Source organism: Schistocerca cancellata, chromosome 4, assembly GCF_023864275.1.
Source record: "Schistocerca cancellata isolate TAMUIC-IGC-003103 chromosome 4, iqSchCanc2.1, whole genome shotgun sequence".
Classification (NCBI taxonomy): Eukaryota; Metazoa; Arthropoda; class Insecta; order Orthoptera; family Acrididae; genus Schistocerca; species Schistocerca cancellata.
The window spans coordinates 523,278,971-523,293,036 of record NC_064629.1 but is presented as its reverse complement, the minus strand read 5'-3'; the positions used below and the strand labels follow the sequence as shown (position 1 = coordinate 523,293,036).

The window sequence follows — 14,066 nt, the reverse complement described above, 5'->3', positions numbered from 1 at the left end:
CCTCGGTATTAAAACAAATTATTTAAAAGCATATACTGCAATGATTGTCGTTTCTTTAGATGAAACCACACATGCTTACCATGGGAGTAATGCGTTTCAGATCAGTAAACTAGTCCGATTGTCAAATTGTGTTTACTTCGTGGAGGAACTGTCGTCGAAAATAATGTTTCTCACCTGCAGTGTTGTCACAACATGTCAATTTGTTATGGTTCATACAGGCAGCAGGGTGAAACTACAAAATTCCCATTTATCGGTACTCGGCTTGAAACTTAAATAAAAGGTTTAATTCGTACTAACACTTTAAAATAGGTAAGTGACAAATGAATTTGAATTATTCATGTCTAAAAGTTATCACTAGAAAGAGAGACTGTAGCACAAGTTAGCCTATTGGCAATGTCATATGCATGGATGATTTCAGCTAAGCTAGTGATCAGAAGGAAACCTTATGCCATTCAGATTTAGGTCCTGTAGATATACTGCCAGTGGAAATGATTCAAAGTATTCTATTCCATGTTGCTCTGCTGTCAAAAGTAGGCGCTCCTAAATTATTCGCGGCTGTATCTTTAGCCAGGTAACTTTAATAAGGAAAAAATATTCCTTTCACGCTCAGTTTTAACCCTGCAAAAAGGTAAACAAAAAGGAGAGAGAGCATGAAACATCTCTGTCCTGCCAAGTCAAAGTATTGTATAGCTATCTGATAAGAGTATGGGCGGGTGATGTGAATGAGCATTCGTGTACTACTTCTTGTAATACATTTTAAAGCCGACTTAGAAAAAATGGATATTGTCTTCCCTAATATTTGCTTAGAAACACTGTCATCATTACTGCAAACTACCGTGAAACTGACAACTGCAAGCTAAATTCAACATCTGTAAGTCAACAGATGCCGTGAAGAAAGTACCGTATTTTCACCAACAATTTTTATTATTTATCAATAACACTTTAAAAAATACATTTGTCAACAGTATTTAGTCCTTAATCGGTCACATTTAGACAACTGTCCTGGTTTTCCTCAGTTATTTTACGAAGGCCGCTAGAATGCAAAATAGAAGAAACCCGCAAAGTGTGTTTTGCTTTGAATGGGTCTCCGTTACAAAAAAAATTGAATAAAAATGTCAACAAGCAACATCCTTACCCTCACAGAACAAAAATACTCCGCACCGAGGAGTGTCTTCACAACACTACAAAACACAGCATGCTACACAACGTTGACAGCTTCGCACACACTTCCCTTCGAAACCTTCAACTTTCGAATTGTCAACAAGGCTGTGTAGAGGAAAGACATTCCACTTCGGTTTGAGGCGTGTACATGTGCAAAGAGCTTCAACAAACAAAAACAAACAATAGTGACTGGAAACAGATATTGTAGATGCTGCGTATGGAATAAAATGTTTATATTAGTCAGATGAAGTACGTTGTTATGGTGGACATAAAATATGCCTCGCTTATTAAACTTTAACCACTCTTCATGTGTGTGTAGCGATAGTAAGTCAGCTAAGAAACATACAACACATACTTGAGAAATTCCTTCTTCCACGCTGGTTTTTGTTTTGGATATAAAAATGAAACTGTAACTCCTTCACCCACAACCCTTAGCCCAGTCGTAAGCAAGGTACCTATGGGAAGAATAAAATAAAAGAGGCGTCCTACAAATAGGCAAACTACTGTCTAATCATCATTACAGCTTGAATCTTAATCAATATCAAATTTGAAATGGATTCCCCAATGCTGTCACCATAATTCAGCTATATACATATATTGTATGACAAAGGCGTTACTACAAGTCAATATGCTGACCATAATTTATCCATTTCATTAGTTTTCGTTAACGTATGGATATTGTGGAGTTCATACATATTCTTGTATTATGTGCCAACACTATCTAATTGTAAGTGGTGGGACGTGTTCAATATTTTTATTATTAGTAGATTGTAGAAAAAGCTCTAGAAATATGTATGACTGAAAGATTGTAGGAAAAGCTCTAGAAATATGTATGACTGAAAGGAGAGTTTACACTGTCATATCTAGTAGTGATTGCCAATCATTCACAGAGAAGTTGCACATCCCAGGAGGAGCAGGGTAAAAGTCTAGTCATAGATAAATTACAAATATATATGCTTCAAATTGTTTTAATAATGATAGTAAAAATAGTACATCATCGGCATATTAATATGACTTGCAGGTGATTAGTACTTTAATGAACTCATTCAAAATAATTACTTGATGCCCGCATCTCGTGGTCGTGCGGTAGCGTTCTCGCTTCCCACGCCCGGATTCCCGGGTTCGATTCCCGACGGGGTCAGGGATTTTCTCTGCCTCGTGATGGCTGGGTGTTGTGTGCTGTCCTTAGGTTAGTTAGGTTTAAGTAGTTCTAAGTTCTAGGGGACTGATGACCATCGATGTTAAGTCCCATAGTGCTCAGAGCCATTTTTTTTAATTACTTGATACTCAGTTAACAAGGAACTAAAAATGAACACATTTCTAAACGGCTACAAATTATGTGGAGATATTAAAATATCAAAACGGCCACATAACACAATTTTTGCAACTGACCGCGGCTCTATAATTAACCAATAGTGTAAATTTAATACTTTGTGGTTAAGCTAACAAAAAGAAGGCATTTTTTTTAGTAAATAAAAGAGGAAAGCATCAAAATGATATTCAAACATAGTGAAATTCCCACAAATCTGATGGATTATCATAAAATGTTTTTTATTTGGCATGTTTTTTAATTAAAATAGTACATCAAGCACTTCAAAAAACATAAACATGAAGAATTTGTTTACTTGTGCATGAAACTATATTTTTACTGAACAGTGCAATGGAATGGTATTGCCACAACCAAAATCAAGCTATTAGAGTTTAAACTGTAATACTCTGAGCCATTACTATCACATATTTTATATTACAATGGCACAAGGATTATTATGCATTTGTGCAGAAATGTAACAAAAGAATTTAAACATAATGGATGCAAAAATTAGTTATGCTAAAAGTAAAGTAGCCATCAAATACAATGTTGGTTTTAATAGTACATGCTTTATTTTGCATCATCATGTTGGAGGTGGCACATTATTGTCTTTTTCTGACTAAGGAAGTAATCTGACAAGCCAGTTATGGTGAGCCTTGCATTTTAATGTAGAATCTGACATCTTACACATATTAAGAAGTTACATTAATTGCTAGAAAAAGATTCCTATGAAAAGCCATGGATTGAATCGTGAACCTTCAGATCACTAATATGACACTTAAACTGAGCTACATGCCCACATTTTATTCCACATCAATAGCAAAAAGACAGTATGAATGCAGTAAGTGTTTCTTATGTGATTATTATTCACTGTGAAATGTTGCACAGAACTTAACACAAAAGACACATATCTGGGTGATGTAGATTTCAAACCCACATTTTCGTTTCCTGCAATGAATCCACGTGGGTACCATGACAGTTCCTCCAAACTAGTTGCCACCCCATTTTTATTCATCATAGCTAGTGCTATATCTTAGATGTTCCGCCTTTAGTTGATTTTTTTAAATTATTATGCACTCACCTATTATGCAAGGTTGTAAGGACAATCATTTTTTTAATAACTCACTAACCAGATAGGCTAACATGGCACCAGATTTTTAAAAAAGGCAGCATTAGAGATGCATCCAGTGAGTGTGTCTGGTGGTCATAAGCTTCCGCTGGAAACACAAGCAGAAGGTACACCGAACCATCTGTGTCAAAGTTGCAGATGGTATGAGGTCATGAGTTCTAGCCATTAACAAAGCATGGAACAGTTTAGGTGTCTATACATATTGGTAGTTTTATGTATCATTGATTGGGCTGATTGTTCTCTTTATGTAAGTTTGACTCCCTAACCAAGTCTCCTTTTTTGTTGTAGTTTGCACAGTATAGTAGGCCAGAATTTTTTCTTAATAGGCTAAACTTATCTCACGTGAAAGACCACAGTACTCTCACTGAACATTTAATTACCCAAGGAGTATACATATCAACCACCATCCTGTTCAAGGTTCCAGTTGAGACTGCCTGTTTCAAATTTTAATATTCTGTATTGTAAGTGTAATTGAGCTTTACAATTGTGATGATAATGTTTGGTTTGTGGGGCGCTCAACTGCATCAGTGCCCATACAAAGTCCCAATTTTTACACAGTCCAAGTTTTTTCACAGTCTAATCTAGCCACTGTCATGAATGATGATGACGATGATGAAATGATGAGACCAACACAAACACCCAGTCCCCAGGCAGAGAAAATCCCCAACCTGGGTGAGAATTGAACCCGGGACCCCATGATCCAGAGGCAGCAGCGCTAGCCACTAGACCACGATCTGCGGACACATTACAGTTGTGTTTGACAAGTGGATTGATAACAGTAGAGGTATATCCATGTTATCTTGCAAGAGAGAAAGTAGAAACCAGGGCCAATGTAAAACTACTACTATCTAGTTGGGGGAAGATAACTACAAATCTGAACAAGCACTCACTCACAAAGAGATCTGGTGTTTAATCATTGGCACTAGAACACAGTTTTCTTAGGAACTACGTGTTACCACCATTCCTACACTGATAACTAGAAGCTTAACTCAAGAATAATTTCCATTACTTAGATATGAGCTTGCTAACTACTCAAGAATCAGCCCGAGAAGGCACAAACTGAACATGTTCTAATTGCAGCTAATCATGTCTGCAGCTGTGCCCGTAAAGAACAAACTTGTAACTGTCTTGCAGATATCAGTGATTGGTTTCACAATTATCTTTAATACAAATAATAGATGTGCCAGCTGAACATGAATAATACTACTTTTCAGTATGATGCCAACCTGCTTATGTAGCACTTTAGAGATACCATTCTCGAATTTCCTAAACTTCCAGTTCTTTATATGATATAATACTGTGATTCATTCTCTACAATCCCAGTCTCTGGTCAATTAACCTTATCATCTCTGTCAGCAGATCATTTTCATAAAAGATTACACAATATTTCTTTGCACTGCAGTTTTCTGGAGCATTGTGAATTACTATATTCAAATACAAACAAGAACTGTTTCTCCTGTTACTTGGTACCACGTATTTTAATGTTCTGTAAGCAGTAAGGTTATGATCCCCTCCTTGAACCATGGACCTTGCCGTTGGTGGGGAGGCTTGCGTGCCTCAGGGATACAGATGGCCGTACCGTACGTGCAACCACAGTGGAGGGGTATCTGTTGAGAGGACAAACAAACATGTGGTTCCTGAAGAGGGGCAGCAGCCTTTTCAGTAGTTGCAGGGGCAACAGTCAGGGGGATTGACTGATCTGGCCTTGTAACACTAACCAAAACGGCCTTGCTGTGCTGGTACTGCGAACAGCTGAAAGCAAGGGGAAACTACAGCCGTAATTTTTCCCGAGGGCATGCAGCTTTACTGTATCCAGAATGAGATTTTCACTCTGCAGTGGAGTGTGCACTGGTATGAAACTTCCTGGCAGATTAAAACTGTGTGCCGGACCGAGACTCAAACTCGGGACCTTTGCCTTTCGCGGGCAAGTGCTCTATCAACTGAGCTACCCAAGCATGACTCACGCCCCATTCTCACAGCTTTACTTCCGCCTGGGGGATATTTCCAGAATGAGATTTTCACTCTGCAGTGGAGTGTGCGCTGATATGAAACTTCCTGGCAGAGAGCTTCTGTAAAGTTTGGAAGGTAGGAGACGAGGTACTGGCAGAAGTAAAGCTGTGAGGATGGGGCGTGAGTCGTGCATTGGTAGCTCAGTTGGTAGAGCACTTGCCTGCGAAAGGCAAAGGTTCCGAGTTCGAGTCTCGGTCCGGCACACAGCATTAATCACCAGGAAGTTTCAGCTTTACTGTATGGTTAAATGATGATGGCCTCCTCTTGGGTAAAATATTCCGGAGGTAAAATAGTCCCCCATTCGGATCTCCGGGCGGGGACTACTCAAGAGGACGTCGTTATCAGGAGAAAGAAAACTGGCGTTATACGGATCGGAGTGTGGAATGTCAAACCCTTAATCGGGCAGGTAGGTTCGAAAATTTAAAATCGGAAATGGAGAGGTTAAAGTTAGATACAGTGGGAATTAGTGAAGTTCGGTGGCAGGAGGAACAAGACTTTTGGTCAGGTGAATACAGGGTTATAAATACAAAATCAAATAGGGGTAACGTAGGAGTAGGTTTAATATTGAATAAAAAAATAGGAGTGCGGGTAAGCTACTACAAACAGCACAGTGAATGCATTATTGTGGCCAAGATAGACACAAAGCCCATGCCTACTACAGTAGTACAAGTTTATATGCCAACTAGCTCTGCAGATGATGAAGAAATTGATATAATGTATGATGAGATAAAAGAAATTATTCAGATAGTGAAGGGAGACAAAAATTTAATAGTCATGGGTGACTGGAATTCGAGAGTAGGAAAAGGGAGAAAAGGAAACATAGTAGGTGAATATGGATCGGGGGTAAGAAATGAAAGAGGAATCCGTCTGGTAGAATTTTGCATGGAGCATAACTTAATCACAGCTAACACTTGGTTCAAGAATCATAAAAGAAGGTTGTATACATGGAAGAATCCTGGAGATACTAGAAGGTATCAGATAGATTATATAATGGTAAGACAGAGATTTAGGAACTAGGCTTTAAATTGTAAGACATTTCCAGGGGCAGATGTGGACTCTGACCACAATCTATTGGTTATGGACTGTAGACTAAAACTGAAGAAACTGTAAAAAGGTGGGAATTTAAGGAGATGGGACCTGGATAAACTGACTAAACCAGCGGTTGTACAGAGATTCAGGGAGAGCATAAGGGAACAATTGACAGGAATGGGGGAAAGAAATACAGTAGAAGAAGAATGGGTAGCTTTGATGGATGAAATAGTGAAGGCAGCAGAGGATCACGTAGGTAAAAAGATGAGGGCTAGTAGAAATTGTTGGGTAACAGAAGAAATATTGAATTTAACTGATGAAAGGAGAAAATACAAAAACACAGTAAATGAAGGAGGCAAAAAGGAATACAAATGTCTCAAAAATGAGATCGACACAAAGTGCAAAATGGCTAAGCAGGGATGGCTAGAGGACAAATGTAAGGATGTAGAGGCTTATCTCACTAGGGGTGAGATAGATACTGCCTACAGGAATATTAAAGACACCTTTGGAGAAAGGAGAACCACTTGTATGAATATCAAGAGCTCAGATGGAAACCCAATTCTAAGCAAAGAAGGGAAAGCAGAAAGGTGGAAGGAGTATATAGATGGTCTATACAATGGCAATGTTCTTGAGGACAATATTATAGAAATGGAAGAGAATGTAGACGAAGATGAAATAGGAGATACGATACTGCGTGAAGAGTTTGACAGTGCATTGAAAGACCTGAGTTGAAACAAGGCCCCCGAAGTAGACAACATTCCATTGGAACTACTGACAGCCTTGGGAGAGCCAGTCCTGACAAAACTCTACTATCTGGTGAGCAAGATGTATGAGACAGGTGAAATATCCTCATACTTCAAGAAGAATATAATAATTCCAATCCCAAAGAAAGCAGGTGTTGACAGATGTAAAATTACCAAACTATCAGTTTAATAAGTCACAGCTGCAAAATACTAACGTGAATTCTTTACAGACAAATGAAGGGTTCGGAGAGATATAGTCATAAGCCACAACTTTCACGAAATTGAGTTTCTCATGTTGCGGCATTCTTAACAATGTCTTCTTCACAATGAGTTGAAAAAGTTCCGTGTTACTGCAACAGATGGCAGACTATGACGGAGTGCAGTTCTATGCTGTGCCATTTGGTGGTAGTTTCAGAAGTTACATAGTCACAAGCCACGGCAAAATGGCAGGTGGGTCAGGAACGTCTGAAGCGTCTTCGGGTCTTCAATGAATATTTGACACAGACAGTAGTGGAAGTGAAGATCTTTACCCTTTGGATCCTGACAGTGATGAATCTTGGCATCCATTCACCAGCAGTTCCAGCTCAGATGATGTTTAGGTAAGGAAATAAAACGGCTTATTTCTGGTGATTAATTTCCTGTGGCTTGTGACTTTGTTTCTCTCAATATTGGCAACGCATTTTACAGCCATCTTGTGTGTTAATGATGAAACTTGATGGGCACATTTATATTACTGCTTAATGGGGCAATCATGTAGTTTCAAAGGCAAAATATGTGTAAAACATATTTTCTCATTAATGTGATTTTAGCGAAATTTAATGTTTTGTGTGGCTTATGACTATATCTCACGCAAATTCTTAGACTATTTTGCTCTTCATATTGTACCTTGAAATAAGTAGAATAAATGAAGAATCACCCGAAGAACCAAAGCCTTCACGGAAAAGAAAGCGAAATATTGATCAGTGGAAGAAAAATAAAGCAGAACGTCGACGAAATGCTGGTCAGCATTATAAATCTTTAAAAACCCACGAGACTGTTCAGGCTGCTACTATAGGAAGTCCCTGTACTTGTTCAAATAAATGCTTCACAAAACTGCTTGCAGAGGAAGAAAACATTTTTCATTCATTTTGGGACAAAAGAAACTTTAATGCCCCGAATACTTACTTGATGAGCTGTATGAAAATGGAACCGAAAAATCGGAGGTTTGTTCACTATTTAAATACAAATGGTTTAATATTTTGTACATTTATTTCATTTTGTTATATTTGTCATACTTTCTTTCAAAGCTATCCAAAAAAGACTTCCAAGAAAATATCATCCAGGGATGTTACATTTTCTTATAATGTGAGGGTATGCGGAATAGGAGTTATGATCTGCAAGGAAGCTTTCCTATGGGTTCATGGCTTACAGATACATACACGAAGAGTGGGGAATTTGCAACATCAAATGAAGAAGGGATTTGCAGTGCCAAAAGAAGATGGGAGAGGTTGGTATGTTACTCTGTGCTATAAGTTAGGGATGTACTCAAACTGAGTACTATACAAATATTTCTATTAGGAAGAGGATATAACCTCATCTTTTTCTTCTTTCAGGAAAACATGAAAACTACCCATATAAATTTCAAGACGAAGATGTACAAAGAGTTAGAGAATTTCTCAATGCCATAACGAAATATAACAGTCATTACAGTACGCAACAGAACCCCAATAAAGTGTATTTGGATTGTGATCTCACAATTGCTTCCTTTTTTCGAGATAAATACTCAGAATACTGCAAGGAAAATCAGGTTCCGGCAGTATTTGAAAGTAAATTCAGAGAAATTTTCGTATCTGAATTTAATGTAGGCTTCAAACTACCAAAAAGTGACACCTGTTCAAAATTTGATGGATTTCTAATTGCAATAAATAACCCAGAATTATGTGCAGAAGAAGTTACAGAAAAGAAACAACAATATGAACTGCATCTCAAAAAGGCTGACAGAGGACAAAATATGACTGCGTCTTTAACTGCTCTGGCTAAAGAAAATTCGAAAGAGCATCATGTGATAGCAATGGACATGCAGCAAACATTCCCCACTCATAAACTAACAGTAGGTCCAGCATTTTACAAGAGGAAAATATGGACATACAACTATGGTACCCACGACTGTGGATCAAATAAGGATTATATGTTTCTGTGGAGCGAGAAAGATGGAGGACGGGGTTCAGATGAGGTTGGGAGCTGCTTACTGAAGTACTTGGAGATAACTAATCCCCAGACAAAACATCTCCACATAATCATAGACAACTGCAAGGGTCAGACAAAGAATTGGACTATTATTGCTTTGGAAAGGTCCCTTGTTGCTACCAAAAGATTTGATTCTGTCCAGCATTACTTCCCTGTGGTAGGTCACACCATGCTACCTTGCGATCGTGATTTTGGTTTCATTGAACGGTATGCAAGAAACAGACGTCCAATAGCGTACACTCCAGATGAATGGGCAGAAGTAATAAAATCTGCGAGTCCAAAACATTTCATTGTAACTAAAATGGAAAAAGAAGACTTCAGAAGTTTGGAAAGCCTGAAGACATTGACCTCAAAACGTACAGAATCCACGTCTGGAAATCCCCACCATTTCAGTGAAGCTACTCAATTTAAGTTTGAGTCTGATGATCCCTTCAAGCTAAGTGTAAAGCACTCTTATTCAGACATAGAAGCTTTCATGTCAGTGAATATTCGTGTCAAATACAAAGGAAGGCTAGTTGAACCAAATCCATATCAGCTGCCAATAAAGTACAGAAAGCCACTACCAATTAACCAGAAAAAAACTGATGATGTACTGTCTCGTATGCCATACGTACCTGCAACAAATCAAGATTTCTTTCGGTCATGTACTGGAAATAATGTGTACAATATTGAGGTAGAGGAACTTCCTTGATGTAACTGTATAAATGAAAAAGTAATTTATACATCTCAGATACCTGGCATGTATATATTAATGTGTAAAAATTATATATTCTGCTTGCTGTGTAATAGTAGTTAAAATAAATCCTTACAGATTCATACATTATGTTTTAAACCATTTTTTGGGAGATATAGTCATAAGCCACCGTTGACTACATCTTAATTAGAATCATTCTAAAATTAATATTTTATAGCATGCAGAGAGTTGACTATTTAACAAGATGCTTCGCAAGTATTAAGCAAGTGTTTGCAGTAGAAATAAGGTTTCTATTTTGTATTAATCATTTTCAGACTTCTATGGAACTTTAAACTCACTGTATCTCAAAACTAGTTCGATGTGGCTTATGACTATATCTCTCCGACCCCTTCAAATGGAAAAACTGGCAGAGGCTGACCTCGGGGAAGATCAGTTTGGATTCCGTAGAAACACTGGAACACGTGAGGCAATACCGACCCAATGACTTAGCTTAGAAGGAAGATTAAGGAAAGGCAAACCTATGTTTCTAGCATTTGTAGACTTAGAGAAAGCTTTTGACAATGTTGACTGGAATACTCTCTTTCAAAATCTAAGGGTGGCAAGGGTAAAATACAGGGAGCAAAAGGCTATTTACAATTTGTACAGAAACCAGATAGCATTTATAAGAGTCGAGGGACATGAAAGGGAAGCAATGGTTGGGAAGGGAGTGTGACAGGGTTGTAGCCTCTTCCCGATGTTATTCAATCTGTATAGTGAGCAAGCAGTGAAGGAAACAAAAGAAAAATTCGGAGTAGGTATTAAAATCCATGGAGAAGAAATAAAAACTTTGAGGTTCGCCGATGACATTGTAATTCTGTCAGAGACAGCAAAGGACTTGGAAGAGCAGTTGAATGGAATGGACAGTGTCTTGAAAGGAGGATATAAGATGAACATCAACAAAAGCAAAATGAGGATAATGGAATGTAGTCGGATTAAGTCGGGTGATGCTGAGGGAATTAGGTTAGGAAATGAGACACTTAAAGTAGTAAAGGAGTTTTGCTATTTTGGGAGCAAAATAACTGATGATGGTCGAAGTAGAGAGGATATAAAATGTAGACTGGCAATGGCAAGCAAAGCGTTTCTGAAGAAGAGAAATTTGTTAACATCGAGTATAAATTTAAGTGTCATGAACTCGTTTCTGAAAGTATTTGTATGGAGTGTAGCCATGTATGGAAGTGAAACATGGACAGTAACTAGTTTGGACAAGAAGAAAATAGAAGCTTTCGAAATGTGGTGCTACAGACAAAAGCTGAAGATTAGATGGGTAGATCACATAACTAATGAGGAGGTATTGAACAGAATTGGGGAGAAGAGGAGTTTGTGGCACAACTTGACAAGAAGAAGGGACCGATTGGTAGGACATGTTCTGAGGCATCAGGGGATCACAAATTTAGCATTGGAGGACAGCGTGGAGGGTAAGAATCGTAGAAGAAGACCAAGAGGTGAATACACTAAGCAGATTTAGAAGGATGTAGGTTGCAGTAAGTACTGGGAGATGATGATGCTTGCACAGGATAGAGTAGCAGGGAGAGCTGTAGGACTGAAGACCACAACAACAACAACAACAACAACAACAAGGTTATGATAGTTGTTCAGATTTGGTAGGATGAAGGAAGAAAATTGCCGTGTGGTGGCCAGGAGAGATGTGACAATTCTTCCTTGTGCTAAAAAAATCGGTCCTGTCATCTTGGAGCACAGCATCACCATTGGGAACAAACATTGTACCATGAGATGGACCTAATCAGGAAAAATGGTCACATAATCTTTGGCAGTAATGTGATCTAGTCAAGTAATCAAGGGGCCAAGGAATAGCACAGTATGGCTGCCCAAATCATCACTGACTGCCCGCCATGTTTCAATGTCAGGTGTAAACTTAGCCAGAAGTTGGAAACAGTGTGAAACAAGACTCATCCAACCAAATGAATTTCTTCCATTGCTCCATACCTCAGGTTTTATGTCTGCAGTACTATGTGTTCCTTTTACAGTCATTTGCATCACTGATGAGTGGTTTTGGAATTTTAGCTCAACCTGCAATTCTCTGCTTATGATGCTCCCTCTGTGTTGTTTTGTTGCTGACAGGGTTTGTGAGTGCAATATTTGGTTCTGTAGTGACTTTTGCCATTGGCTTTTTTTTTTGCTTTTTGTCATACATCCTATTCAATGACTGTCCATTACAACTGCTCAACACACACTTTCATCTGTGTTGTGACTCAGCAGATGATTTTTTTCCACATTCCCTGTAAACAATATCCTTGATGTGGTGCTTCCTGAAACACCAAATTAAATTGTTTGAAATATAGAAGACAGAGACTGGTATACCACAAAAACCACAAACTGAAGAAGACAGCCATGAGCTGCAGGGCAGTAACCTTATTCTCAATCATGATAGGATTCATCTATAGAAGGTAGCCACAGACTTTAAGGAAGCACACTAGTCTCACTCCTGTTAGGATGACTTCTTTCCTTTTCATTCGTTGGTTGGGTGTTTGCTAGTGCAAGGTCACTGTGTCCATGGTGTAGCACGTTTTGCCACACTGATGTTTCACATGCTTCTTTGGCTACAGTGTCAGCTACATTGTTCCCCTGAAATCATAGAAGCCCCTATACCTACCACAATAAAGCTTCCATACATAGTCTTATAAATGCAGAAAACTTCCTTGAATGTTGAAGGCCATTTTCTCTTTTGGGTACATTTGTAAGACAGTCTGTACCATCCGTTTAGAAACTGGACCAGACAGGATACACATTCCTGTAATTGATCTCCAGTTTCCCAATTGCTCTCACCAACTGATGAAATCTTGGTGGCAATGGCGGTGAGGGAGGGGGGGGGGGGGGAGAGGGAGGGGGAGAGAGGCAGGGGGAGGGGGGGAGAGATGGAGGGGAGGGGAGGGGTGAGATGGTGGGGAGGGGAGAGAGGGAGGGGAGGGGTGAAATGGAGGGAAGGGGAGGGGAGAGAGGGAGGGGAGGGGGGGGGGGGAGAGAGAGAGAGAGAGAGAGAGAAGTGCTAAGGGCTGGCCTCCAAAGCACACTCAAGTGAAAGGACTGAACATTTAGTGGTATCCTCCTGTTTAAACTTATCAGTGCCAACAACAGGTGCTCACCACACAAATAATCAAACACTTAAAAGGAAAAAGAGCAATTTGGCGTGCAAACTTTATTGTGTTCTTGAAGATATAAAAACATCCTATCATAAAATATTTAAATTTGTCTTCTAGATGGTATGAAGGATGGCAGCCTGCTCTAAATGTAGAAAAATGTAAGCTAATGCAGAAAAGTAGGAAAAACAAACCTGTAATATTCGGATATAGCATTAATAGCATGCTGCTTGACACAGTCACTTGACGGCTCAACACAAAAGTTTTGTCTCAAGTACAGATAGTGTTGAGGATCAGCGGACAAAGTCAAAACCATCGTACAATATGCATTAGATGAGTATGTGCCAAGCAAGATCGTAAGAGATGGAAAAGAGCCACCGTGGTGCAACAACCAAGTTAGAAAACTGCTGCGGAAGCAAAGGGAACTTCACAGCAAACATAAACATAGCCAAAGGCTTGCAGACAAACAAAAATTATGCGAAGCAAAATGTAGTGTGAGGAGGGCTATGCGAGAGGCGTTCAATGAATTCAAAAGTAAAGTTCTATGTACTGAATCCTAAGAAATATTGGTCTTATGTCAAAGTGGTAAGTGGATCAAAACAAAATGTCCAGACACTCTGTGACCAAAATG

General features: G+C 38.9%; 1 protein-coding gene across 1 annotated transcript; it reads left to right on the top strand.

Moving 5' to 3' along the window:
* Positions 1 to 1,979: 1,979 nt before the first annotated feature.
* On the top strand, positions 1,980 to 10,298 carry LOC126184308 (uncharacterized). The gene is made up of 3 exons (XM_049926683.1): positions 1,980 to 2,079; positions 8,668 to 8,867; positions 8,974 to 10,298. Exons 1-3 carry the CDS (start codon positions 1,994 to 1,996, stop codon positions 10,296 to 10,298), a joined length of 1,611 nt encoding a protein of 536 aa, XP_049782640.1. The 5' UTR covers positions 1,980 to 1,993.
* The last annotated feature ends 3,768 nt before the right edge of the window (positions 10,299 to 14,066 follow it).